Here is a 26,881-nt window from a genome sequence, read left to right on the forward strand (position 1 = left end):
GCTTAGCTGAGCAGCAGAAAAGATGCTGTCAGAGGTTTAAGTGCCTGACAGCCAAGAAACGTCTTCAAAACAAGAATAGGCTGACGAGTTTCAGAAGAAAGTTATTTGTTTCTGGCCATTTTGAGCCTGTAATCGATCCCACAAATGCTGATGCTTCAGATACTCAACTAGTCTAAAGAAGGCCAGTTTTATTGCTTCTTTAATCAGAACAACAGTTTAAAGCTGTGTTAACATAATTGCAAAAGTGTTTTCTAATAATCAATTAGCTTTTTAAAATTATAAACTTGGATTAGCTAACACAACGTGCCATTGGAACACAGGAGTGATGGTTGCTGATAATGGGCCTCTGTACACTTATGTAGATATTCTGTTAAAAATCAGCCGTTTCCAGCTACAATAGTCATTTACAACATTAACCATGTCTACACTGTATTTCTGATAAATTTGATGTTATTTTAATGGACAAAGTGACCCCAAACTTTTGAACAGTAGTGTATATATATTTTTTTATTATTTGTCATTGTTGATTGGATATACAGTATCTGGTTGTTTTTACCCATGGAGTTGCAGGACTGATGGCAGGTTGACTTGTCTGGTTTGGCTAGCTAGCTGGCTTTAAAGAATCCACCTCAGCACCGGCTGCTTTTTGATCAATGAGACCAGACTTCCTGATGGAAATCATCTGGCATTACCATCATCTGGCATTACCATCATTACCATCATCTGGCATTACCATCATCTGGCATCACCATCCTCAACCATGATCTAACTCAGTTTAGGAGCCTGAGATCGCTGATCTACTAAGGGAGTCCTGCTTTAGCTAACTTATTCCACATTTTGTTACGTTACAGCCTTATTCTAAAATTGATGAAATCGTTTTTTCCCCCTCATCAATCTACACACAATACGCCATAATGACAAAACAAAACAGGTTTTTCAATATTTTTTCAAAAAAATGTGTTAATAAATAACTGAAATATAACATTTACATAAGTATTCAGATCGTTTACTGAGTACTTTGTTGAAGCATCTGTAGCAGCGATTATAGCCTCAGGTTTTATTGGGTATGACACCTGTATTTGGGGAGTTTCTCCCATTCTTCTCTGCAGATCCGCTCAAGCTCTGTCAGGTTGGATGGGGAGCGTCGCTGCACAGCTATTTTCAGGTCTCTCCAGAGGTGTTCGATCAGGTTCTGGCTGGGCCACTCAAGGACACTCAAGGACATTCAGAGACTTGCCCCGAAGCCACTCCTGCATTGTCTTGTCCTGTTAGAAGGTGAACCTTTGCCGCAGTCTGAGGTCCTGAGCACTCTGGTTTTCATCAAGGATCTCTCTGTACTTTGCTCTGTTCATCTTTCCCCCGATCCTGACTAGTCTCCCAGTCCCTGCCGCTGAAAAACATCCCCACAGCATGATGCAGTTACCAGCATATTTCACCGTAGGGATGGTGCCAGGTTTCCTCCAGACGTGACGCTTCGTATTTAGGCCAAAGAGTTCAATCTTGGTTTCATCAGACCAGAGAATCTTGTTTCTCCTGGTCTGAGAGTCTTTAGGTGGCTTTTGGCAAACTCCAAGCGGGCTGTCATGTGCTTTTTACTGAGGAGTGGCTTCCATCTGGCCATTCTACCATAAAGGCCTGATTGGTGGAGTGCTGCAGAGATGTCCTTCTGGAAGGTTCTTCCATCTCCACAGAGGAACTCTAGAGCTCTGTCAGAGTGACCCTCGGGTTCTTAGTCACCTCCTGACCAAGGCCCTTCTCTCCCGATTGCTCAGTTTGGCTAGGCGGCCAGCTCTAGGAAGAGTCTTGGTGGTTCCAAACTTCCATTTAAGAATGATGGAGGCCACTGTGTTCTTCGCGACCTTCAATTCTGCAGATTGTGCCTCGACATAATCCTGTCTTGGAGCTCTTCTGTCAACTGTGGGACCTTATATAGACAGGTGTTTGCCTTTCCAAATCATGTCCAATCAATTGAATTTACCACAGGTGGACTCCAATCAAGTTATAGAAACATCTCAAGGATGATCAATGGATACAGGATGCACCTGAGCTCAATTTCGAGTGTCATAGCAAAGGGTCTGAATTTTTTATGTAAATAAGGTATTTATGTTATTTATTTTTGATACATTTGCAAAAAAATTGAAAATGTAATAACAAAATAATCAATTTTAGAATAAGGCTGTAACGTAACAAAATATGGAAAAAGTCAAGGGGTCTGAATACTTTCCAAAAGCACTGTATATATTTCAACATTGAAGCAATGCAATTACTTAGTGTAACCCTCTCACCAGGCTCGAATTTGACTTTCACGATATTAACTTATGTAGAATATCTCAACAGCATGGGATGTTAGGTGAGAAGGACATCTCCAATAAGAATCCCTATTGTAAACTATCTAAGGTGATGACAAATAGGGTATTAACTTCATATGGAATGATTATAGATTTTTGTTATTGTATAAGGATATACTTTCCCATGCATTAAATTAAATTGAAACAGGAAATGACTCCACCAAGGCAACATATATAAGGTTCAAAATGTGTTTTATTACATTTTCAAAGCACCACATCAAAATAAATAAAAATAATAAACCCCAATGAGTCGTGCACAACCCATGTCAAAATTATTTCAAATCAAATTTTATTTGTCACATACACATCGTTAGCAGATGTTAATGCTAGTGTAGCGAAATGCTTGTGCTTCTAGTTCCGACAATGCAGTAATATCCAACGAGTAATCTAACCTAACAATTTCACAACAATTATCTTATACACACAATTGTAAAGGAATGAATAAGAATATGTACATTAAAAAATATATGAATCAGTGATGGTATAGAACGGCATAGGCAAGATGCAGTAGATGGAAAAGAGTACAGTATATACATATGAGATGAGTAATGTAGGGTATGTAAACATTATATGAAGTGGCATTGTTTAAAGTGGCTAGTGATACATTACATCAAGATGGCAAGATGCAGTAGATGGTATAGAGTATAGTATATACAGATGAGATGAGTAATGCAGGGTAGTAAACATTATATGAAGTGGCATTGTTTAAAGTGGCTTGTGATACATTTATTTCATACATTTTTCCATTATTAAAGTGGCTGGAGTGAGTCAGTATGTTGGCAGCAGCCACTCAATGTTAATGATGGCTGTTTAACAGTCTGATGGCCTTGAGATAGAAGCTGTTTTTTAGTCTCTCGGTCCCTGCTTTGATGCACCTGTACTGACCTCGCCTTCTGGATGATAGCGGGGTGAACAGGAAGTGGCTCGGGTGGTTGTTGTCCTTGGTGATCTTTTTGGCCTTCCTGTGACATCGGGTGGTGTAGGTGTCCTGGAGGGCAGGTAGTTTGCCCCCGGTGATGCGTTGTGCAGACCTCACTAGCCTCTGGAGAGCCTTACGGTTATGGGCGGAGCAGTTGCCGTACCAAGCGGTGATACAGCCCGACAGGATGCTCTCGATTGAGGTTGAAGAGGCGCTGCTGCACCTTCTTCACCACGCTGTCTGTGTGGTTGGACCATTTCAGTTTGTCCGTGATGTGTACGCCGAGGAACTTAAAACTTTCTACCCTCTCCACTACTGTCCCGGCGATGTGGATAGGGGGGTGCTCCCTCTGCTGTTTCCTGAAGTCCACGATCATCTCCTTTGTTTTGTTGACATTTAGGTACTGTCGTCTGCAAACTTCATGATTGAGTTGGAGGCGTGCATGGCCACGCAGTCGTGGGTGAACAGGGAGTACAGGAGAGGGCTGAGAACGCACCCTTGTGGGGCCCCAGTGTTGAGGATCAGCGGGGTGGAGATGTTGTTACCTACCCTCAACACCTGGGTGCGGCCCGTCAGGAAGTCCAGGACCCAGTTGCACAGGGCGGGGTCGAGACCCAGGGTCTTGAGCTTGATGACGAGTTTGGAGGGTACTATGGTGTTAAATGCTGAGCTGTAGTCGATGAACAGTATTCTCACATAGGTATTCCTCTTGTCCAGATGGGTTAAAGCAGTGTGCAGTGTGATTGCGATTGCGTTGTCTGTGGACCTATTGGGGCGGTAAGCAAATTGGAGTGGGTCTAGGGTGTCAGGTAGGGTGGAGGTGATATGGTCCTTGCCTAGTCTCTCAAAGCACTTCATGATGACTGAAGTGAGTGCTATGGGGCGGTAGTCATTTAGCTCAGTTACCTTAGCTTTCTTGGGAACAGGAACAATGGTGGCCCTCTTGAAGCATGTGGGCACAGCAGACTGGGATAAGGATTGATTGAATGTGTCTGTAAACACACCAGCCAGCTGGTCTCCGCATGCTCTGAGGACGCGGCTGGGGATGCCGTCTGTGCCTGCAGCCTTGCGAGGGTTGACATGTTTAAATGTTTTGCTCACGTCGGCTGCAGTGAAGGAGAGCCCGCAGGTTTTGGTAGCGGGCCGTGACAGTGGCACTGTATTGTCCTCAAAGCAAGCAAAGAAGTTGTTTAGTCTGTCTGGGAGCAAGACATCCTGGTCCGCGACAGGGCTGGTTTTCCTTTTATAGTCCGTGATTGACTGTAGACCCTGCCACATACCTCTTGTGTCTGAGCCGTTGAATTGCGACTCTACTTTGTCTCTATACTGACGCTTAGCTTGTTTGATGGCCTTGCGGAGGGAATAGCTACACTGTTTGTATTCGGTCATGTTTCCGGTCACCTTGCCTTGATTAAAAGCAGTGGTTCGCGATTTCAGTTTTGCGCGAATGCTGCCATCAATCCACGGTTTCTGGTTTGGGAATGTTTTAATAGACGCTGGGGGTACAACATCGCCAATGCACTTGCTAATAAACCCGCTCATCGAATCAGCATATTCATCAATGTTGTTGTTCACTTCAATGCGGAACATATCCCAGTCCACGTGATCGAAGCAATCTTGAAGCGTGGATCCGGACCAGCTTGCTTAACCCGTTGGCACGTGTTGGAGCTCAAAAAAATGAGGACACATGCACCCCACCGTTGTGGTTACTCACTACTCATAGATATTCCCTCAGTGAAGTATGGCAGTTCCTTGCAGATTTCCTTACAAGATCCACAGCAAGCACAGCTATCAATGCAGACAGTACTCTTTAGCAGTAACCGATATCCAATGGGAACATGAACTCGTTAATCTTTCCCAAGCAGTTCTCTCTCGGTTTCACACGATGCTAGGCTAACCTCAAGGCTGTCCAATACCTCCACGATGAGATGGTAGCTTCAGTCTTTACTAAGTCTTTCTTAACAAAATTATAACAACTCTCTCATAACATAAAATCGGTTTTTCCCTTCAAAACTAGGTATGTATGGGTTTTGTTCTATTTTTATCATCTTTTTTTATCATTTTTCTTCACCAATGGTCATAATGTAATGTCCATACTTTTTTCAACGTCTCTCTCCCTCTCTTTTTTTCCCAGGACTCCAGTTAACCAGGTCAACTCCCATTGGCCACAGGTTAACAAGTGACCTTATTGGTCAAAACTTAAACTTAAAAGTAAACCAACCTATTCACTTATACATTAACAAAATATTTCTTCAAAAGAAATGCATTAACAACATTACAATTCGGGAGCAATTCAATCACCTTTTAAATATAATACCAATTAATTATAACAAATGAACCTCTTACATCTAGATGTTCCGCTAGCGGAACACCGCTCCAATATCCAATGATAGGGCGTGGCGCGAATTACAAACACCTCAGAAATCCAAAAACTTCCATTTTTCAAACATATGACTATTTTACACCATTTTAAAGACAAGACTCTCCTTTTTCTAACCACATTGTCCGATTTCAAAAAGGCTTTACAACGAAAGCAAAACATTAGATTATGTCAGGAGAGTGCCCAGCCAGAAGTAATCACACACCCATTTTTCAAGCTAACATATAATGTCACAAAAACCAAAACCACAGCTAAATGCAGCACTAACCTTTGATGATCTTCATCAGATGACACTCCTAGGACATTATGTTATACAATACATGCATGTTTTGTTCAATCAAGTTCATATTTATATCAAAAAACAGCTTTTTACATCAGCATGTGACGTTCAGAACTAGCATACCCACCGAAAACTTCCGGTGAATTTACTAAATTACTCACGATAAACGTTCACAAAAAACATAACAATTATTTTAAGAATTATAGATACAGAACTCCTTTATGCAATCGCGGTGTCAGATTTTAAAATAGCTTTTCGGTGAAAGCACATTTTGCAATAATCTGAGTAGATAGCCCGGCCATCATGGCTAGCTATTTTGACACCCACCAAGTTTGGCACTCACCAAACTCAGATTTACTATAAGAAAAATTGGATTACCTTTGCCTGTTCTTCGTCAGAACGCACTCCCAGGACTTCTAGTTTACACCCAATGTTGTTTTGGTTCCAAATAATCCATAGTTATATCCAAATAGCGGCGTTTTGTTCTTGATTAAATCGGGTACGTTTTTTATCCGGCCGTGAAAATGCTGCCCCCTATCCTAAACAGGTTAACTCAATACTTGGTTCTAACAAGAATAAACTCAATACTTGGTTCTAACAAGGGTATTACATTAGAACAATGTGGACTGCAGGTTAAATAGGTTAAATATTTAGCAAAGATGGGATAGGTCTACATTTTGTAATTTTTTTTCTGTAAGCTTTTTAACAAACTATAATGGACTAACATTGGAATCGGAGTTGATTCCAAAGTAATACATAAGACCGTAAACACATAACTTGAAACAACAGCATATTTAGCCATGGAGCACGTCCTGATTGGCCAGTGAGGGGCCAAGCTTCAACACACCCATAACTTGTTAATTCATCAAAACCCAGCCCTTTCGCTCCACTGCCAGCAACTGTGCTGATAACTGTGCTTTTGAAAAGAGCAAAAATATTTCTGACACACCTGCTCAGCGCTTAGATTGACCATTGTGTTAGGTTTGTTAAAATAGAGCCCTCATAACGGGCTTCCTGAGTGGCGCAGTGGTCTACGGCACTGCATCGCAGTGCTAGCTGTGCCACTAGAGATTCTGGGTTCGAGTTCAGGCTCTGTCACAGTCGGCTGCGACTGGGAGACCCATGGGGCAGAGCACATTTGGCCCAGCGTTGGTCAGGTTAGGGGAAGGTTTGGCCGGCAGGGATGTCTGTGTCCATTTGCACAATAGTGACTCCTGTTGCGTGCCAGGTGCAGTGCATGCTGACACGGTCACCAGCTGCATGGTGTTTCCTCTGACACATTGGTGTGGCTGGCTTCCGGGTTAAGTGGGCATTGTGTCAAGAAGCAGTGCGGCTTGGTTTGGTTTGTGGACGCATGGCACTCGACTTTCGCCTCTCCCGAGTCTGTACAGGACTTGCAGTGATGAGACAAGTATGTAACTACCTATTGGATACCATGAAAATGTGGTAAAAAATAAAATAGAACCCTCATTGTACATCATGCCTGTTTTAAGTCTGGTTTTGGGGTGGGGCTCTGTTAGAGCATGGGTGGGAGGGGGGGGGTTGATTTGGTAGGGCATCCGTGTGTGTTCCGTCTCTTATTTGTATAATCATAAAAAAATGCCACATTTATATAATGGTGGAATAGCTCTGTGGTAATGTAGCTCTGTGAAATATACAATTTAGATACATTTTTGCATCGCAATAAGAAAATAATTGTTCGCTGAGGCATTGGTTTAGGTTCAAAACCAATTCATAAGTATTGCTTGAGTGAACATAATAGATGTTTTGTAGCCTTGTTGGGCTATAATAAATGAACCCATTCTGATTATAGATTTCGTTTAAAAAAGTTATGAAAAATACTTTGTATTGATATAAATATACAGTTGAAGTCATTAAAACTCGTTTTTCAACCACTCCGCAAATTTCTTGTTAACAAACTATAGTTTAGGCAAGTCGGTTAGGAAATCTACTTTATGCATGACACAAGTCATTTTTCCAACAATTGTTTACAGACAGATTATTTCACTTATAATTGTCACGATTCCCACCGACGGTGGCGCCCCCTCCTGCTCGGGTGGCGCTCGGCGGTCGTCGTCACCGGCCTATTAGCTGCCACTGATTCCCCTTTTTGGTTTTCCCTTTTTTTTGGTTTTGTGCACCTGGTTTGAGTGTGGTTAATTAGCGGGGCTATTTATGTGAGCTGGTCCGCTTCCGTGTTGTGCGGGATTATTTCATGTTAACGTTTCATGTTCGTGTCGGCGCTAGTCTACGCCGTGTGTACTTTCTCCCCTGTGTTTGGGAATATTTTGTTTCAGTAGTGAGTCTACATTAAATACGCCACTACCCTGTGCTCGCTGCTTCCTGTGCCTCATTCCTTCACCACGACTGCCAATCCGTTACAGAATCCCGCACCCACCTAAAAAGGCATGGAATCAGCAGGAGCAGCGGCCACCCCTGTCCCCTCGATGGAGGAACGCGTCCTCCACCACACTACGGTCCTCCACCGCATAGGATCCGCGATGGACCAGATGATGGAGAGGATGGACAGATGGGAGAGAAGTGGTCTCCTCTCTCCACCTCCGGCTCCTCCGATGCAGCCACCTCCTCCTCCCACTACGTCTGGCTCAGGCGCGCTTCGTCTGGCGCTCCCGAGGGAGTACGATGGGGCGGCGGCTGGGTGCCAGGGATTTCTGCACCAGCTCGAGCTGTACCTGGCCACCGTCAGACCTGCTCCCTCGGGAGAGGAGAGCGTGAGTGCCCTCGTTTCCTGCCTGACGGGCCGAGCTCTGGAGTGGGCTAATGCGGTCTGGAATGGCCCAGACTCGGCGAGGGACCATTATCCAGAGTTCACCCGCCGCTTTCGGGCCGTGTTCGATCACCCTCCGGAGGGAAGAGCGGCGGGTGAACGGCTGTTCCACCTCAGGCAGGAGACGAGGAGCGCTCAGGACTTCGCGTTGGAGTTCAGGACCTTGGCTGCTGGGGCGGGGTGGAACGACAGGGCCCTCATAGACCACTATAGATGCAGTCTCCGGGCGGACGTCCGTAGGGAGCTGGCCTGTCGAGATGCAGCTCTATCCCTGGACGAGCTCATCGACATGTCCATTCGTTTGGACAATCTGCTGGCTGCCCGCGGGCGTTCGGAGAGGGTCCTGCCCGTTCCACCTTCGTGCACCCCCGCCCCTACCCCTATGGAGGTGGGGGGGGCCGTGCCAAGGGACACCGGAGGAGCTGGCTCCTCCTGCCCCAGCTGTGGTCGGAGAGGACACACGGCCGACCGGTGCTGGAGGAGCCAGTCTGGGAGTCGAGAGGGCAGGCAGAACACTTCTCGGTCACCCCAGGTGAGTCGGCACCAGATTCACCCAGAACCCCCTGTTGGTCACGTGTTCTTACCTGTTTTGTTTCCTAATTTTTTTCCCTCTTCCCAGCATAGGGCGCTAGTCGATTCAGGCGCAGCTGGGAACTTTATGGATCGTGGACTTGCCATTAAGCTGGGCATTCCGCGGGTGCCGTTAGATTCCCCCTTCCCCGTGCACTCCCTAGATAGCCGACCATTAGGGTCAGGGCTAGTCAGGGAGTCTACGGTGCCACTGGACATGGTAACGCAGGGGAATCATAAGGAACGCATTAGTTTTTTCCTTATTGATTCGCCTGCGTTTCCGGTGGTGCTGGGGGTCCCCTGGCTGGCTGGTCACAATCCCCGTATTTCGTGGAAACAGGGGGTTCTCCAGGGGTGGTCAGAGGAGTGTTCAGGGAGGTGTCTAGGAGTTTCCATAGGTGCCACGTCGGTGGAGAGTCCAGACCAGGTGTCCCCCGTGCGCATTCCCCCTGAGTACGCCGATTTGGCGATCGCCTTCTGTAAAAAGAGGGCGACTAAATTACCACCCCATCGACAGGGGGATTGCGCGATAGACCTCCAGGTTAACGCTGCACTTCCCAGGAGTCACGTGTACCCCTTGTCACAGGAGGAGACAGCGGCTATGGAGACATATGTCACTGAATCCCTGGGACAGGGGTACATTCGGCCCTCCATCTCACCCACCTCCTCGAGTTTCTTTTTTGTGAAGAAAAAGGAGGGAGGTCTGCGTCCGTGCATTGATTACAGAGGTCTAAACGCTATCACGGTGGGGTTTAGTTACCCACTACCTCTCATCGCTACGGCGGTGGAATCATTTCACGGAGCAAAGTTCTTCACAAAACTGGATCTTAGGAGCGCGTATAACCTGGTGCGTATCAAGAAGGGAGACGAGTGGAAAACAGCCTTTAGTACCACATCGGGCCATTATGAGTACCTCGTCATGCCGTATGGGTTGAAAAATGCTCCAGCCGTCTTTCAATCCTTTGTTGACGAGATTCTCAGGGACCTGCACGGGCAGGGCGTGATAGTCTATATCGATGACATTCTGATATATTCCGCCACCCGCTCCGCGCATGTGTCCCTGGTGCGCAAGGTGCTTGGTAGACTGCTGGAGCATGACCTATACGTTAAGGCTGAGAAGTGTGTGTTTTCCAAACGAGCCGTTTCCTTTCTGGGTTATCGCATTTCCACCACGGGGGTGGTGATGGAGTGTGACCGCGTTAAGGCCGTGCGTAATTGGCCGACTCCAACCACGGTGAAGGAGGTGCAGCGGTTCTTAGGCTTTGCCAATTACTACCGGAGGTTTATCCGGGGTTTTGGCCAGGTAGCGGCTCCCATTACCTCACTGCTGAAGGGGGGGCCGGTGCGTTTGCGATGGTCGACGGAGGCGGAGGGAGCCTTCAAGAAGTTGAAGACCCTGTTCACCGACGCACCCGTGTTGGCGCACCCGGACCCGTCTCTAGCATTCATAGTGGAGGTGGACGCATCCGAGGCTGGGGTGGGTGCCGTGCTATCACAGCGCTCGGGTACGCCATCGAAACTCCGCCCCTGCGCTTTCTTTTCGAGGAAGCTCAGTTCGGCGGAGCGTAACTATGATGTGGGGGACAGGGAGTTGCTAGCGGTGGTAAAAGCTTTGAGGGTGTGGCGGCACTGGCTTGAGGGGGCTAAACACCCCTTTCTCATCTGGACCGACCACCGAAACCTGGAGTACATCCGGGCAGCGAGGAGACTGAATCCGCGTCAGGCAAGGTGGGCCATGTTCTTCGCCCGGTTTAGGTTCACTATCTCCTATAGACCGGGTTCCCTTAACACTAGAGCCGACGCGCTGTCCCGTCTCTATGACACGGAGGACCGGTCCATCGATCCAACTCCCATCATTCCAGCGTCTAGGCTGGTGGCACCGGTGGTATGGGAGGTGGACGCGGACATCGAGCGGGCATTAGTGTTGGAACCTGCGCCTGCGCAGGTTCCCGTGGGTTGCATGTATGTGCCGCTCGGTGTTCGTGATCGTTTGATTCGATGGGCGCACACGCTACCTACGGCGGGTCATCCTGGTGTGGCGAGGACAGTGCGGAGTCTCAGGGGGAAGTACTGGTGGCCCACCTTGGCTAAGGACGTGAGGTCCTATGTCTCTTCCTGTTCGGTGTGCGCTCAGAGTAAGGCTCCTAGGCATCTACCGAGAGGGAAGTTACAGCCCCTCCCCGTTCCACAACGGCCATGGTCGCACCTGTCTATAGATTTCTTGACAGATCTTCCCCCCTCTCAGGGGAACACTGCGATTCTGGTGGTTGTGGATCGGTTCTCTAAGTCCTGCCGTCTCCTCCCATTGCCCGGTCTCCCTACGGCCCTGCAGACTGCGGAGGCCCTATTTACCCACGTCTTCCGGCACTACGGGGTGCCGGAGGACATTGTCTCTGATCGAGGTTCCCAGTTCACATCCAGGGTCTGGAGGGCGTTTATGGAGCGGCTGGGGGTCTCGGTCAGTTTGACCTCCGGTTTTCACCCCGAGAGCAATGGGCAGGCGGAGAGGGTGAACCAGGAGGTGGGCAGGTTTCTGAGGTCGTATTGCCAGGACCGGCCAGGGGAGTGGGCGAGGTACATTCCCTGGGCGGAGTTAGCCCAGAACTCACTTCGCCACTCCTCTACTAACATGTCACCCTTTCAGTGTGTTTTGGGTTACCAGCCGGTCCTGGCACCATGGCACCGGAGTCAGACCGAGGCTCCTGCGGTGGAGGACTGGGTACAGCACTCCAAGGAGACCTGGAGAGCCGTCCAGGACTCCCTAAAGGAGGCCAGTGGACGGCAGAAGAGGAGTGCTGACCGCCACCGCAGTGAGGCACCCGTGTTCGTACCGGGAGACAGGGTCTGGCTCTCGACCCGGAACCTGCCCCTCCGCGTGCCCTGCCGGAAGCTGGGGCCGCAGTGTGTGGGGCCATTTAAAGTCCTGAGGAGGATAAACGAGGTGTGTTATCGGTTACAACTCCCTTCCTATTACCGTATTAACCCCTCGTTTCATGTGTCTCTCCTCAGGCCGGTGGTAGCTGGTCCCCTGCAGGAAGGTGAGGTGCTGGAGGTCCCTCCACCCCCTCTGGACATCGGGGGGTCCCCGGCGTACAGCGTACGGGCCATTCTGGACTCGAGACGCCGGGCGAAGGGCCTGCAGTACCTCGTGGACTGGGAGGGGTACGGCCCGGAGGAGAGGTGCTGGGTGCCGGCGGAGGACGTCTTGGACCCATCCATGTTGAAGGATTTCCATCGCCTCCGTCCGGATTGCCCTGCGCCTCGCCCTCCGGGTCGTCCTCGAGGCCGGTGTCGGCGCGCTGCGGGAGCCGCGCGTCAGGAGGGGGGTACTGTCACGATTCCCACCGACGGTGGCGCCCCCTCCTGCTCGGGTGGCGCTCGGCGGTCGTCGTCACCGGCCTATTAGCTGCCACTGATTCCCCTTTTTGGTTTTCCCTTTTTTTTGGTTTTGTGCACCTGGTTTGAGTGTGGTTAATTAGCGGGGCTATTTATGTGAGCTGGTCCGCTTCCGTGTTGTGCGGGATTATTTCATGTTAACGTTTCATGTTCGTGTCGGCGCTAGTCTACGCCGTGTGTACTTTCTCCCCTGTGTTTGGGAATATTTTGTTTCAGTAGTGAGTCTACATTAAATACGCCACTACCCTGTGCTCGCTGCTTCCTGTGCCTCATTCCTTCACCACGACTGCCAATCCGTTACAATAATTCAATGTATCACAATTCCAGTGGGTCAGAAGTTTACATACACTAAGTGGACTGTGCCTTTAAACAGCTTGGAAAATCCCAGAAAATTATGTCATGGCTTTAGAAGCTTCTGCTAGGCTAATTGACATCATTTCAGTCAATTGGAGGTGCACTTGTGGATGTGCTTGACTCTTTGCTTGACATGGGAAAATCTAAAGAAATCAGCCAAAAATTGTAGACCTCCACAAGTCTGGTTCATCCTTGGGAGCAATTTCCAAATGCCTGAAGGTACTACGTTCATCTGTAGAAACAATAGTACGCAAGTGTAAACACCATGGGACCACGCAGCCGTCATGCCGCTCAGGAAGGAGACGCATTCTGTCTCCTAGAGATTAACGTACTTTGGTGCAAAAAGTGAAAATCAATCCCAGAACAACAGCAAAGGACCTTGTAAAGATGCTGGAGGAAACAGGTACAAAAGTATCTATATCCACAGTAGAACAAGTCCTATATCGACATAACCTGAAAGGCCACTCAGCAAGGAAGAAGCCACTGCTCCAAAACCGCCATAAAAAAAAGCCAGACTATGGTTTGCAACTGCACATGGAGACAAAGATCGTACTTTTTGGAGAAATGTCCTCTGGTATGATGAAACAAAAATAGAACTGTTTGGCCATAATGACCATCGTCATGTTTGGTGGAAAAATCGGAAGGCTTGCAAGCCAAAGAATACCATCCCAACCGTGAAGCACGGTGGTGGCAGCATCATGTTGTGGGGGTGCTTTGCTGCAGGAGGGACTGGTGCACTTCACAAAATAGATGGCATCATGAGGAAGGACAATTATGCGGATGTATTGAAGCAACCTCAAGACAGTCAGGAAGTTAAAGCTTCCAAAGCATACTTCCAAAGTTGTAGCAAAATGGCTTAAGGACAAAGTCAAGGTATTGGAGTGGCCATCACAAAGCCCTGACCTCAATCCTATAGAACATTTGTAGGCAGAACTGAAAAAGAGTGTGCGAGCAAGGAGGCTTACAAACCTGACTCAGTTACATCAGCTCTGTCAGGAGGAATGGGCCAAAATTCACCCAACTTATTTTGGGAAGCTTGTGGAAGACTACCCGAAACATTTGTCCCAAGTTAAACAATTTAAAGGCAATGCTACCAAATACTTATTGAGTGTATGTAAAATTCTGACCCACTTGGAAAGTGATGAAAGAAATAAAAGCTGAAATAAATCATTCTCTACTATTATTCTGAGTGGTGATCCTAACTGACCTAAGACAGGGTATTTTTACTAGGATTAAATGTCACGAATTGTGAAAAACTGAGCTTCTGTTAGGCGGAGCGCCAGGGGAACCCAAGAGCAGACTCAGATGAAGAAACAGGGATGAATGAACCAAAATATTTATTGTTACACAGGGAGATATGGATTGCAGATCCGGGGAAGCTTGGATGAGTTGCAGAAAAAACTCATGTGGAGACGGAGGTTGGAGTTAGCTAGGGTAGAACAGGGTAAACAGGTCCTGAGGGGAATCCAATCCAGTAGTGGTGAGTAATCCAGAGCTAGGTATTTGGGTGATGTGGAATGGGAGACAGGAGCCAGGGACAGAGCAGTAAACTGCATTGAGGATAAGCGGTGTCAGGCAGGGAAACAGGCACAGCAGAGTAACAGGATCTTGAATAATCATAAAAGGCTCGAATCATGAACTGACTGAACAGAGATTCCGATCTGGCAGAGGGGAAGTGGCAGGACTGAGTATTTGTAGAGGTCTTGATTATGGAACGAGTTGCAGCTGGTATGGTTCTGCTCTGACTCCAGCACACCTGTCTCCAACCACACAGAGGGAGAGAGTGTACAGGGGGAGTGACTGCAGGTCAAGAAGACACCGGATTAACACCAGAGGGCGTAGCAGGAGCAGATGTGAAAATGCACCCCCCCCCCTCTACGGACGCCACCTGGCGCACGACCCGGCTTGTCTGGGTGTGAGGTATGAAAATCCTGTAAGAGGGAGGGATCCAGAATGTGACGACGGGGCACACCAGCCTGCCGAGAGTTCAGACGTTTGGCGGCCTGGATGTAGACTAGATTTTTGTGATCCATCCACACAATGAAGGGAAGGACCGAACCCCCTAACCAGTGACGCCACTCCTCAAGAGCCTGCTTAACAGCCAGGAGTTCCCGGTTAGCCTATGTCAAAATTTCTCTGCAGGGGAGAGCTTGCGGGACATGAAGGCACAAGGATGGAGCTTCTGATCCAAGGGAGAACGTTGAGACGACTGCACCTACCCCGGTGTAGAAAGCATCCTCCTCGAGGACGAACTGGAGTTCTGGGTCTGGCTGGGTAAGGATTGGAGCAGAAGTGAAGTGGTGCTTGAGTTTCCGGAACACTGCCTCTGCCTCAGGGGACCAGTGGAATGGAGTGGAGGTGGTGGTGAGAGGAGCTGCCAAATGACTTGTCACGGATGAAGCGTCTATAAAAATTGGCAAACCCCAGGAAATGCTGTAACTGCTTCAGATTCGCGGGCACAGGCCCCTTTGACTGCCCTAACCTTGGCAGGGTCCATTCGTAGCTGTCCTTGAGCAATAATGTAACCCAAGAAGGACACAGAGGAAACATGAAACACATTTATCAGCCTTAACAAACAGCTTATTCTCCAACAGCCTTTGGAGAACGTGTTGTTTGTGAGCCTCCAGGACCTTCGAAAAAATAAGAGTCATCCACATTGACAAAAACAAAAACGCCCAATGACATCCCTCAGGACATCATTAACCAGGCTCTTAAAAACAGCAGGGGCGTTAGTGAGACCAAAAGGCATGACCAAATACTCGAAATGTCCAAGTGGTGTGTTGAACGCCGTTTTCCACTCGTCCCCTTCTCTGATGTGAACAAGGTGGTAGTCATTCCGGAGGTCAAGTTTAGTAAACACTGTAGCAGCATGGAGGGGGGCAAAAGCAGCACTGATGAGTGGCAAGGGATACTTGTTCCTGACAGTGATACTATTCAACCCACGGAAGTCTATGCATGGCCTCAGTGACCCATCCTTCTTCTTGACAAAGAAAAACCCAGCTCCCACCAGCCAGGGAGTCCTGGATGTATTCTTCCACTTCTTCGATAGCACAGTCATATGGCCGATGAGGCGGCAGAGATGGGGTGTGGTGCTTACTGAATACAGGAGCTAGACCGTGATATTCTGGAGGAACAGAAGACAGGTCTGGGGGTTCTGGAATGGACTGGGGTGCAGACAAGGCAGGAGGAAGTGCAGAATGTAGACAATTGGAATAACAAAATGTACTCCAAGTAGTTACCCTTCCAGTGGACCAGTCAATCTGTGGGTTGTGTCGCTTTAACCATGGATGACCCAGAACTAGAGGTGAGTGAGAACAGTCGATTATGTGGAAGCTGATCTTTTCCTGGTGATTTCCAGAGAGATGCAGGATAACAGGAACAGTTCTCTCCAAAACACGGAAGAGTAGCTTTCCGTTGAGAGCGTTGGCATCCAGTGGTGAATCGAGTGAAACAGTGTCCAGACCCAACTGATTAACGACCCCTCGGTCCAGAAAGCTCTCGTCGGCGCCTGATTCAATGAGAGCAGGAAGAGGAAAAGCCTGGCTCTGCCACACAAGGTTGGCCTCAAGCAGGGGTCTGGGAGATGATGGGCAGGTGATTTGGCGCAACAGTATATCCCCCACTATTGCTGAGCCCCCTCTTTTGCTGGACACATGGGACAACTGGAGACCAGGTGACCAACCTGGCCACAATATAGACAGATCCTAGTACTGATATGCTGCTGCCTCTCCTGGAGATAGACGGGTCCGGCCGAGTTGCATGGGTTCAGGATTAGAACATGCCTGGAGACGTGCTGCAGTCGGAGAAGGAGAGCAAGGCACTGAAGCAGCCCTCCATCTCTTTCCTTCTTGGTCAAATAGACCTTACACATCCTGGAGGTGTGTTGGGTCATTGTCCTAAGGGCAAACCAGATGGGATGGCATATCACTGCAGAATGCTGTGGTAGCCATGCTGGTTAAGTGTGCTTGAATTCTAAATAAATCACTGACAGTGTCCCCAGCAAAGCACCCCCACATCATCACACCTCCTCCTCCATGCTTCACGGTGGGAACCAAATATACAGAGATCATCCGTTCACCTACTCTACATGATTCCATAGGGTTGGCAGGTAGCCTAGTGGTTAGAGCATTGGGCCAGTAACCGAAAGGTTGCTGGATCGAATCCCTGAACTGACAAGGTAAAAATCTGTCGTTCTGCCCCTGAACAAGGCAGTTGTTCCACGGTAGGCTGTCATTGTAAATATGAATTTGTTCTTAACTGACTTGCCTAGTTAAATAAAGGTTACACACTAGAGGTTGACCGATTATTGGAGGGCCAAAAAAAACTAACGATTATTTGGCCGATTTTTATATATATATTTGTAATAATGACAATTACAACAATGCTGAATGAACAATGAACACTTTTATTTTAACTTAATATAATACATCAATAAAATCAATTTAGTCTCATATAAATAATGAAACGTTCAATTTGGTTTAAATAATGCAAAAACAAAGTGTTGGAGAAGAAAGTAAAAGTGCAATATGTGCCATGTAAAAAAGCTAACGTTTAAGTTCCTTGCTCAAAACATGAGAACATATGAAAGCTTGTGGTTCCTTTTAACATGAGTCTTCAATATTCCCAGGTAAGAAGTTTTAGATTGTAGTTATTATAGGACTATTTCTCTCTATAACATTTGTATTTCATATACCTTTGACTATTGGATGTTCTAATAGGTACTTTAATATTGCCAGCCTAATCTCGGGAGTTGACAGGCCTGAAGTCATAAACAGCTGTTTGAATGAAAGTGCTGTTTGAATGGATGCGTACGAGCCTGCTACTGCCTACCACTGCTCAGTCAGACTGCTCTATTAAATCATAGACTTAATTATAATATAATAACACACAGAAATACGAGCCTTAGGTCATTAATATGGTCAAATCCGGAAACTATCATTTCGAAAACAAAATGTTGATTCTTTCAGTGAAATACCGAACCGTTCCATATTTTATCTAATGGGTGGCATCCATAAGTATAAATATTGCTGTTACATTGTGCAACCTTCAATGTTATGTCATAATTACATACAATTCTGGCAAATTAGTTCGCAACGAGCCAGGCGGCCCAAACTGTGGCATATACCCTGACTCTATGTGCAATGAACGCAAGAGAAGTGACAATTTCCCTAGTTTAATATTGCCTGCTAACATGAATTTCTTTTAACTAAATATGCAGGTTTAAAAAAATATACTTCTGTGTATAGATTTTAAGAAAGGCATTGATGTTTATGGATAGGTACATTCGTCAAACGATTGTGCCTTTTTCGCAAATGCGCTTTTGTTAAATCATTAACCGTTTGGCAAAGTTGGCTGTCTTTGTTAGGAAGAAATGGTCTTCACACAGTTCGCAACAAGCCAGGTGGCCCAAACTGCTGCATATACCCTGACTCTGTTGCACAGAACGCAAGAGAAGTGACACAATTTTCCTAGTTAAAAGAAATTCATGTTAGCAGGCAATATTAACTAAATATGCAGGTTTAAAAATATATACTTGTGTATTGATTTTAAGAAAGGTGTTGATGTTTATGGTTAGGTACACATTGGTGCAACGACAGTGCTTTTTTCGCGAATGCGTGTGTTAAATCACCCGTTTGGCCAAGTAGGCTGTGATTCAATAATAAATTAACAGGCACCGCATTGATTATATGCAACGCAGGACAAGCTAGATAAACTAGTAATATCATCAACCATGTGTAGTTAACTAGTGATTATGTTAAGATGTATTGTTTTTTATAAGATACGTTTAATGCTACCAATACACCTTTGTGTTTTTTGTCATGGGAAAGATTGCTTAACTTTACTGGTTCTCATAAGCCTACAGTGTCTTCCTGTGGATGACCAAATCAAGAATATTATTTTGAACCCATCATTTTTTCTTCTCATTTATAGGTACGAAAGCTGAGTTGGTGAGATGTCCGCCGAATCACATGCAGTGCATTGGCTCCAAAAGGTGCATCCACTTTAATAAACTTTGCGATGGAGCGAGAGATTGTGAGGACGGATATGATGAAGGAGTACACTGTCGAGGTGAGTGTGTAGTTGAATGAAACTATGGTGAATATAATAATTAACTACATTCGTCAATCTGACACCATTATTAGGTGAATAAATGCATCAGGCCCTGTACATCTCTGGAGGATCTAGCCTTACATCACCTCTCAGTATGACTATAATGAACATGTGTCTATTTTGCACCGATATGCAATTATTAAGAGACTTGATACAAATAGCTCATCCTGGCAACCAATGTTCTAGCATTCATTTATTGTGTCAAGTAGGGATGTCAAGGTGGAACCTAAGCATATACTATGTGTAGTGTAAGTTATATTTACCAATATACCTACTAATTACTCTTGAAAACGAGGAATGTATTTACTCAATTCAACTAATGGGATGTATTAGTCACAAAATAATTAGCACGCAAACAATTCCAGTGTACATGAAAGACATGATACATTACAAGTAGATGACTATCAGCTAAATAAGACTTAACGTGGTTACATATCTATTCCATTCAAAATAATCTCTAAGAGAAAATACTGTTTGATACACGAATGAGCTTACTAAGAAGTTCTCAAAGTATGAACGAATTCACTGACTTAAAAAAAATAAAAATCAAGCAGAAACTCACGCCCAACCTGAATTAACATTTCTTTGCACTTTGCTAGTTAAAACAATGTGCAGGAAAACACACCAAGATTCTTATCGAATCAACTAAATAAAAATGATAAGAGCACACCCGTGTCACTCCTCTTTAAACTATCTGCCGTCAGCATAACACAGTGTCCCTGTAACAATAAATCCAGAGCAGTTACAGTACAATAGAAGATATCAAAATTCGTAGCTCTTTATGAACTCTTGAAACAATCCAAACATGACAATTTTTACTGAACAAAACTATAAATGCAACATGTAAAGTGTCAGTCCCATGTTTCATGAGCTGAAATAAAAGATCCCAGAAATCTTATTTCTCTAAAATGTTATTTCTCAAATTTGTTTACATCCCTGTTAGTGAGCATTTCTCCTTTTCCAAGATAATCCATCCACCTGACAGGTGTGGCATATCAAGAAGCTGCTTAAACAGCATGATCATTACACAGGTGCACCTTGTGCTGGGGATAATAAAAGGCCACTCTAAAATGTGGAGTTTTGTCACGCAACACATTGCCACAGATGTCTCAAATTTTGAGGGAGCGTGCAATTGGCATGCTAACTGCAGGAATATCCACCAGAGCGGTTTCCAGAGAATGTAATGTTAGTTTCGCCTCCAACGTCGTTTTATAGAATTTACGTCCAACTGGCCTGACAACCGCAGACCATGTGTAACCATGCCAGCCCAGGACCTCCACATCCGTCTTCTTCACCTGCGGGATCATCTGAGACTGGACAGCTGATGAAACTGTGGGTTTGCACAACCAAAGAATTTCTGCACAAACTGCACAAACTCTCAGGGAAGCTCATCTGCGTGCTCGTCATCTTCACCAGGGTCTTGACCTGACTAGTTCTGTAACGGTTGTCGTCGGGAATAGAGGACCAAAACGCAGCAGGAATGTGGATGCTCATCTTGATATTTATTTAAATAAAGCGAACACCAAAATAACAAAAACAAAGAACTCACGAACAACAAAACAGTCTTGTCATGCTCACACACGCAAAACAAGAAACAATCTCCCACAACACTACACCAAACAATTACCCATATTTAGGACTCTCAATCAGAGGCAACGAGAAACACCTGCCTCCAATTGAGAGTCCAGCACCCAAACCTAAACATAGAAAACCTAAACTAGACAGAATGCAGAAATACAACCTAGAACATACTAACCTAGAACATACACCCAAAACCCAGGAACACATAAATCAAACACCCCTCTACAACACACACAAAACCCCCACCATACAAAACAAACATCCCTCTGCCACGTCCTGACCAAAATACTAAACAACTACTCCCTCTGCTGGTCAGGACGTGACAAGTTCAGCATCGTAACCAACTTCGGTGGGCATATCCTTACCTTCGATGGCCACTGGCACGCTGAAGAAGTGTGCACTTCACGGATGAATCCCGCTTTCAACTGTACCGTGTATGGCATCGTGTGATGTCAACGTTGTGAACAGAGTGTCCCATGGTGGCGGTAGGGTTATGGTATGGGAAGGCTACGGACAACGAACACAATTGCATTTCATCTATGGCAATTTGAATGCACAGAGATCCCGTGACGAGATCCTGAGGCCCATTGTCATGCCATTCACCCGCCACCATCACCTCATGTTTTAGCATGATAATGCACAGCCCAATGTCGCAAGGATCTGTATACAATTCCTGGAAACCTGAAAATGTCCCAGTTCTTTTGGCCTGCATACTCACCAGACATGTTTGGGATGCTTTGGATCAATGTGTATGACAGCATGTTCCAGTTCCCGCCAATATCCAGCAACTTCACACAGCCCTTGAAGAGGAGGGGGACAACATTCCACAGGCCTCAATCAACAGGCCGATCATCGACACCTTAATTGGGGAGGACGTGCTCATAGAAATGGCTGGAACGAAATGTGGAATGGTATCGAACACATCAAACCCATGGTTTCCATGTGTTTGATACCATTCCATTTACTCAATTTCAGCCATTATTATGAGCCATCCTCCTCTCAGCAGCCTCCTGTGGAGTCATCGTGCTGGGCCTTAGCGCCTGCAAGTCACTAGTCACGAGTATCACCTCAAATGATTTCATACTCTGCATTGTAGAAAACAATCAGAGGAACCAGAGAAATATGTGGAGAGAGGTGACTAGACCTTAAAAAATAACAGCATTGAGTCCATGTAATGGTTACCACCCAAAGGCTTGTCAGGACATGGTGGAGACTCTCAACAAGATGGTCGCCATCTGCTGGGCCTGCATGAACTTCTTGTCCATGGTCGTTAGAGACCTGGTGCTCTCCTCATAGAAGGTATCCTCCCACCAGGGTGCAACGTCCGTCTCCAGGAGTGCCCTGCCTAGAATGGTCAGCTATCCAATTGTGGAATCCTCCATCACCTCCATCAGAAAGTGTGTGACTTAGCTGGACAGGTCAGACCCCATCATCGGAGTTCGTTTCACAGTTGATGACACACCACTATTTGTGGAGACTTGGAAAGCATTCCAAATAGCAATACAGTGAAAGTACACACATTAACATGACATCCTACTCTGCAATGTATGACAAATACAGATTACGAAATAAATGTCTCATGACAACGATAATAAGGTGTGAATAAAGGTTCACTATCATTAGTATGAAAACTAGCCAACAAAATTATCCCGTCAACTACTTGATCCAAACAGAGGATGAATTAGTTGCCTAATAGTAAACTGGGTGGTGCAGTGGTCAAAAGCCCAGAAAATTGTCAGAGACTCCAGTCACCCAAGTTATAGACTGTTTTCTCTGCTACCGCACGGCAAGCAGTACCGGAGCGCCAAGTCTAGAACCAAAAGGCTCCTCAACAGCCTCTACCCCCAAGCCATAAGACTTCTGAACAATTTATAAAATCGCCAACGAGACAATTTACATTGCCCCCCCCCCCCCTTTTGTACACTGCTGCTACTCGCTGTGTATTATCTTTGCAAAGTCACTTCACACCCAGCTAAATGTATAAATTACCTCAAATAACCTGTACCCCCACACACTGACTCGGCACCGGTGCCCCCTGTATATAGCCTCATTATTCTTATTGTGTTACTTTTTATTATTACTTTTTATTTTAGTCTACTTGATAAATATTTTCTTAACTCTTCTTGAACTGCGCTGTTGGTTAAGGGCTTGTAAGTAAGCATTTCATGGTAAAGTCTACACTTGTTGTATTCGGCGCATGTGACAAATAAAGTTTGATTTCATTTGACCACAGTGCTGAGCCGCCACTACAGTCTGGGGTTCAATCCTCATAGGATGGCACACAATTGGCCCAGCACCATCCGGGGTAGTGGAGGGTTTGGCCGATGGGGATTTCCTTGGCTCATCAGGCTCTTGCGTCTCCTTGTGACAAGGCGGGTGGCCTGCAGGCTGACTCCGGTCGTCAGTCAAACGGTGTTTCCTCCGACACATTGGTGCAGCTGACATCTGGGTTAAGCGAGCAGTGTGATAACAAGTAGGCGGCCAGGCGGATCATGTTTCGCAGGATGCGTGACTCGACCTTCGCTTCTCCCGAGCCCATTGAAGAGTTGCAGAAATGAACCAAGGGATCTAATTTGGGGAGGAAACGGGGTAAGAAAAATACGCTTGTGGCCATACCACCCTGAACATGGCTGTTCAGGTTCGGGCCTGGTTCGTACTGTGACAGGAGACCCCCTGGGAATACCAGGTGCCGTAAGCTCAAAAAAACATTAAAATAATTTTAAAAAGTTAAGTGATGATTGGGGAAATAACTTTTCATCTGTTCGTGCAGACACATTTTCTTCTTGAGGCAATTTGAAGTTCCTTAACCTGAAGTCTACTCCCCTTTGTCTGTGATTGGTCAATAGTACTACTCCTAGTAGGCGTGGGAACATGAAGTGTTTTCATGCACATTTTTTCACGTGAGAAATACTGCATAAACATCTTAGCTGTAAAATTGCGCAACTCCTCTGCAAAAACTTCAAAATGAATGACAGATTTCTTGATCTACACTATATGACCAAAAGTATGTGGACACCTGCTTGTCGAACATCTCATTCCAAAATCATGGGCATTTATATGGAGTTGGTCCCCACTTTGCTGCTATAACAGCCTCCCCTCTTCTGGCAAACCTTTCCACTAGATGTTGGAACTTGCTTCCATTCAGCCACAAGAGCATTAGTAAGGTCAGGCATTGATGTTGGGCGATTAGGCCTGGCTCGCAGTCGGCGTTCCAGTTCATCCCAAAGGTGATTGATGGGGTTGAGGTCAGGGCTCTGTGCAGGCCAGTCAAGTTCTTCTAGACCGATCTTGACAAACCATTTCTGTATGGATCTCGCTTTGTTCACGGGGGCATTGTCATACTGAAACCGGAAAGGGCCTTCCCCAAACTGTTGCCACAAAGTTGGAAGCACAGAATCGTCTAGAATGTCATTGTATGTTGTAAATTTACCTTCACTGGAACTAAGGGGCCTAGCCAGAACCATGAAAAAACATTATTCCTCCTCCAGCAAACTTTACAGTTGGCACTGTGGATTCGGGCAGGTAGTGTTCTCCTGGCATCCGCCAAACCCAGATTCGTTCGTCTGACTGCCAGATGGTGAAGCATGATTCATCACTCTAGAGCAGTGGTTCCCAAACTTGTTATAGTCCCATACCCCTTCAAACATTCAACCTCCAGCTGCATACCCCCTCTAGCACCAGGGTCAGCACACTCTGTGTTTTGCCATCATTGTAAGCCTGCCACACACACACTATACGATAAATGTATTAAACATAAGAATGAGTGTGAGTTTTTGTCATGACCCAGCTCACGGGAAGTGACAACGAGCTCTTATAGGACCACGGCACAAATAAAAATATAATAATAATCAATAACTTGCTCTTTATTTAGCCATCTTACATAAAACATTATTTGTTCATTTAAAATTGTGAATAACTCACCACAGGTTAATGAGAAGGGTGTGCTTGAAAGGATGCACATAAATCTGCAATGTTGGGCTGTATTGGAGAGAGTCTCAGTCTTAAATAATTTTCCACACACAGTATGTGCCTGTATTTAGTTTTCATGCTAGGGGGCCGAGAATCCACTCTCACATCGGTACATGGTTGCAAAGGGCATCAGTGTCTTAACAGCACGATTTGCTACGAAAAATCTGGCAGTGGCTTCTGATTAAATTACATTTTCACAGAACCACTTGTTGCAATTTCGATGAGGCTGTCTTGTTCAGATATCGGTAGGTGGACTGGAGGCAGGGCATGAAAGGGATAACGAATCCAGTTGTTTGTGTCATCCGTTTCGGGAAAGTATCTGCGTAATTGCGCACCCAACTCACTCAGGTGCTTCACTATATCACATTTGACATCGTCCCTAAACTTGAGTTCATTTGCACACAAAAAATCATACAATGATGGAAAGACCTGTGTGTTGTCCAGAGAAGAGCTCCAACTTCTTAATCATAGCCTCAGTTTTGTCCCACACATTGAATATAGTTGCAGAGAGTCCCTGTAATCCTAGATTCAGATCATTCAGGTGGGAAAAAACATCACCCAGATAGGCCAGTCGTGTGAGAAACTCGTCATCATGCAAGCGGTCAGACAAGTGAAAATGATGGTCAGTAAAGAAAACTTTAAGCTCGTCTCAATAAAAGAAATGTGTCAATACTTTGCCCCTTGATAACCAGTGCACTTCTGTATGTTGTAAAGGCATTGCATGGTTGCTGCCCATATCATTGCATAGTGCAGAAAATACACAAGAGTTAAGGGGCCTTGCTTTCAGGCATTCCTTTGGCAGCAAGAGCCTCTCGATGGATAATGCAGTGTACCCAAGTGGCGTTGGGAGCAACTGCTTGCACGCGCGTTACTAATCCACTATGTTTCCCTGTCATGGCATTTGCGCCATCAGTACAGATACCAACACATCTTGACCACCAAAGTCAATTTAATGTCACAAAGCTGTCCAGTAATTTAAAAAATCCTCTCCTGTTGTCCTGGTTTCCAGTGGTTTGCAGAAGAGGATGTCTTCCTTAATTGACACCCCATAAACGTAATGGACATATACCAGGAGCTGTGCCAGGCCCGCCACGTCTGTTGACGCCACGTCTGTTGACTCCTCCAGCTGTCACTGGCTTGTATGCGAAGCAATAATTGTTTCAAAACATCTCCTGCCATGTCACTGATGCGTCGTGAAACAGTGTTTTTTGATGAAGGAATTGTCTGTATAGTTTTTTTGCCTTTTCCCCCAGCATTGTCCCAGCTATATCCACGGCAGCAGGAAGAATTAAGTACTCCACATTAGTATGGGGCTTGCCTGTCCTAGCCACTCGGTAGCTCACCATATAAGACGCTTCGAGCCCCTTCTTATTGATGGTATCTGTTGCTTTTATACATGTCTTACTACTCGAAAGTCGTCTTAATCCTCGCTACAAAAACTCCTGTGCCTTAATTTTTCTAATTGGCATGTTTTGTTTCTAAATGTCTGCGCAAGAGTGAAGGTTTCATCGAGTTGTGAGATAGTACTTTTGCACATATAACACACTGTGGCTAAGGAAAGGCACTACTTGCGTCTTATTTGTTCCTCTTCGATGGTCCAATGTCCCTGTCTGTTGTTCGGTGCTTTCCCTGGTAAGGGGGCAGTAGCTCTACGGCTGCATCAGATTCACAACTTTCAGTGTCCATGCTAGCTGGGCTAAAAACAAATGTAGAATTACTGATGCTTGCATTGGATGTGCTCGTGGAAGCAGAACAACTTGTGTCATCGACAGGTGCAGGTGCAGTACTGCTGATAGTAGCAGTACTACCAGTAGAGCTGGTATGTGTCTTTATGGACGCGGGCCTTACTTTATTTTAACCATTTATCTATTTTAGAGCAAACGGAATGAGCAGCAGCTACGTTTGGCTACATATGGACCGTTAGTGGAATTCCTGCAAGAGCGTAGCGGTTAATGTGATTAGATGTGAATTATTTGGCTTGGCTACCTGAATTGGACATTGTGTTGTTATTTCGCTTTATGGTTTAATTTAATTATTGGCAATGGAACAAGGCTACTCAGGCAAGAAAAAAAACTCACCCAAATATTGGAAAATATAAATGGACTGTTTGAAAATGTGATATTTTTTTGTTGATGGGAATTACATTTTTATTTGGCGTACCCCTGACGGCATTGCACGTACCCCT

At 45.9% G+C, this 26,881-nt stretch overlaps 1 protein-coding gene across 5 annotated transcripts in view; it reads left to right on the forward strand.

The window, feature by feature from the left end:
* LOC115195967 (low-density lipoprotein receptor-related protein 1B-like) overlaps positions 1-26,881 on the forward strand; it is a 196,818-nt gene that overhangs the window by 27,053 nt on the left and 142,884 nt on the right. For all 5 annotated transcript variants that reach the window (XM_029756356.1, XM_029756360.1, XM_029756358.1 and 2 more), the window contains exon 2: positions 18,967-19,104. In XM_029756356.1, the coding sequence (XP_029612216.1) occupies positions 18,967-19,104 (138 nt within the window). The remainder of the gene's footprint in view (positions 1-18,966; positions 19,105-26,881) is intronic.

The sequence above is a fragment of the Salmo trutta genome, chromosome 6 (assembly GCF_901001165.1).
Source record: "Salmo trutta chromosome 6, fSalTru1.1, whole genome shotgun sequence".
NCBI lineage: Eukaryota > Metazoa > Chordata > Actinopteri > Salmoniformes > Salmonidae > Salmo > Salmo trutta.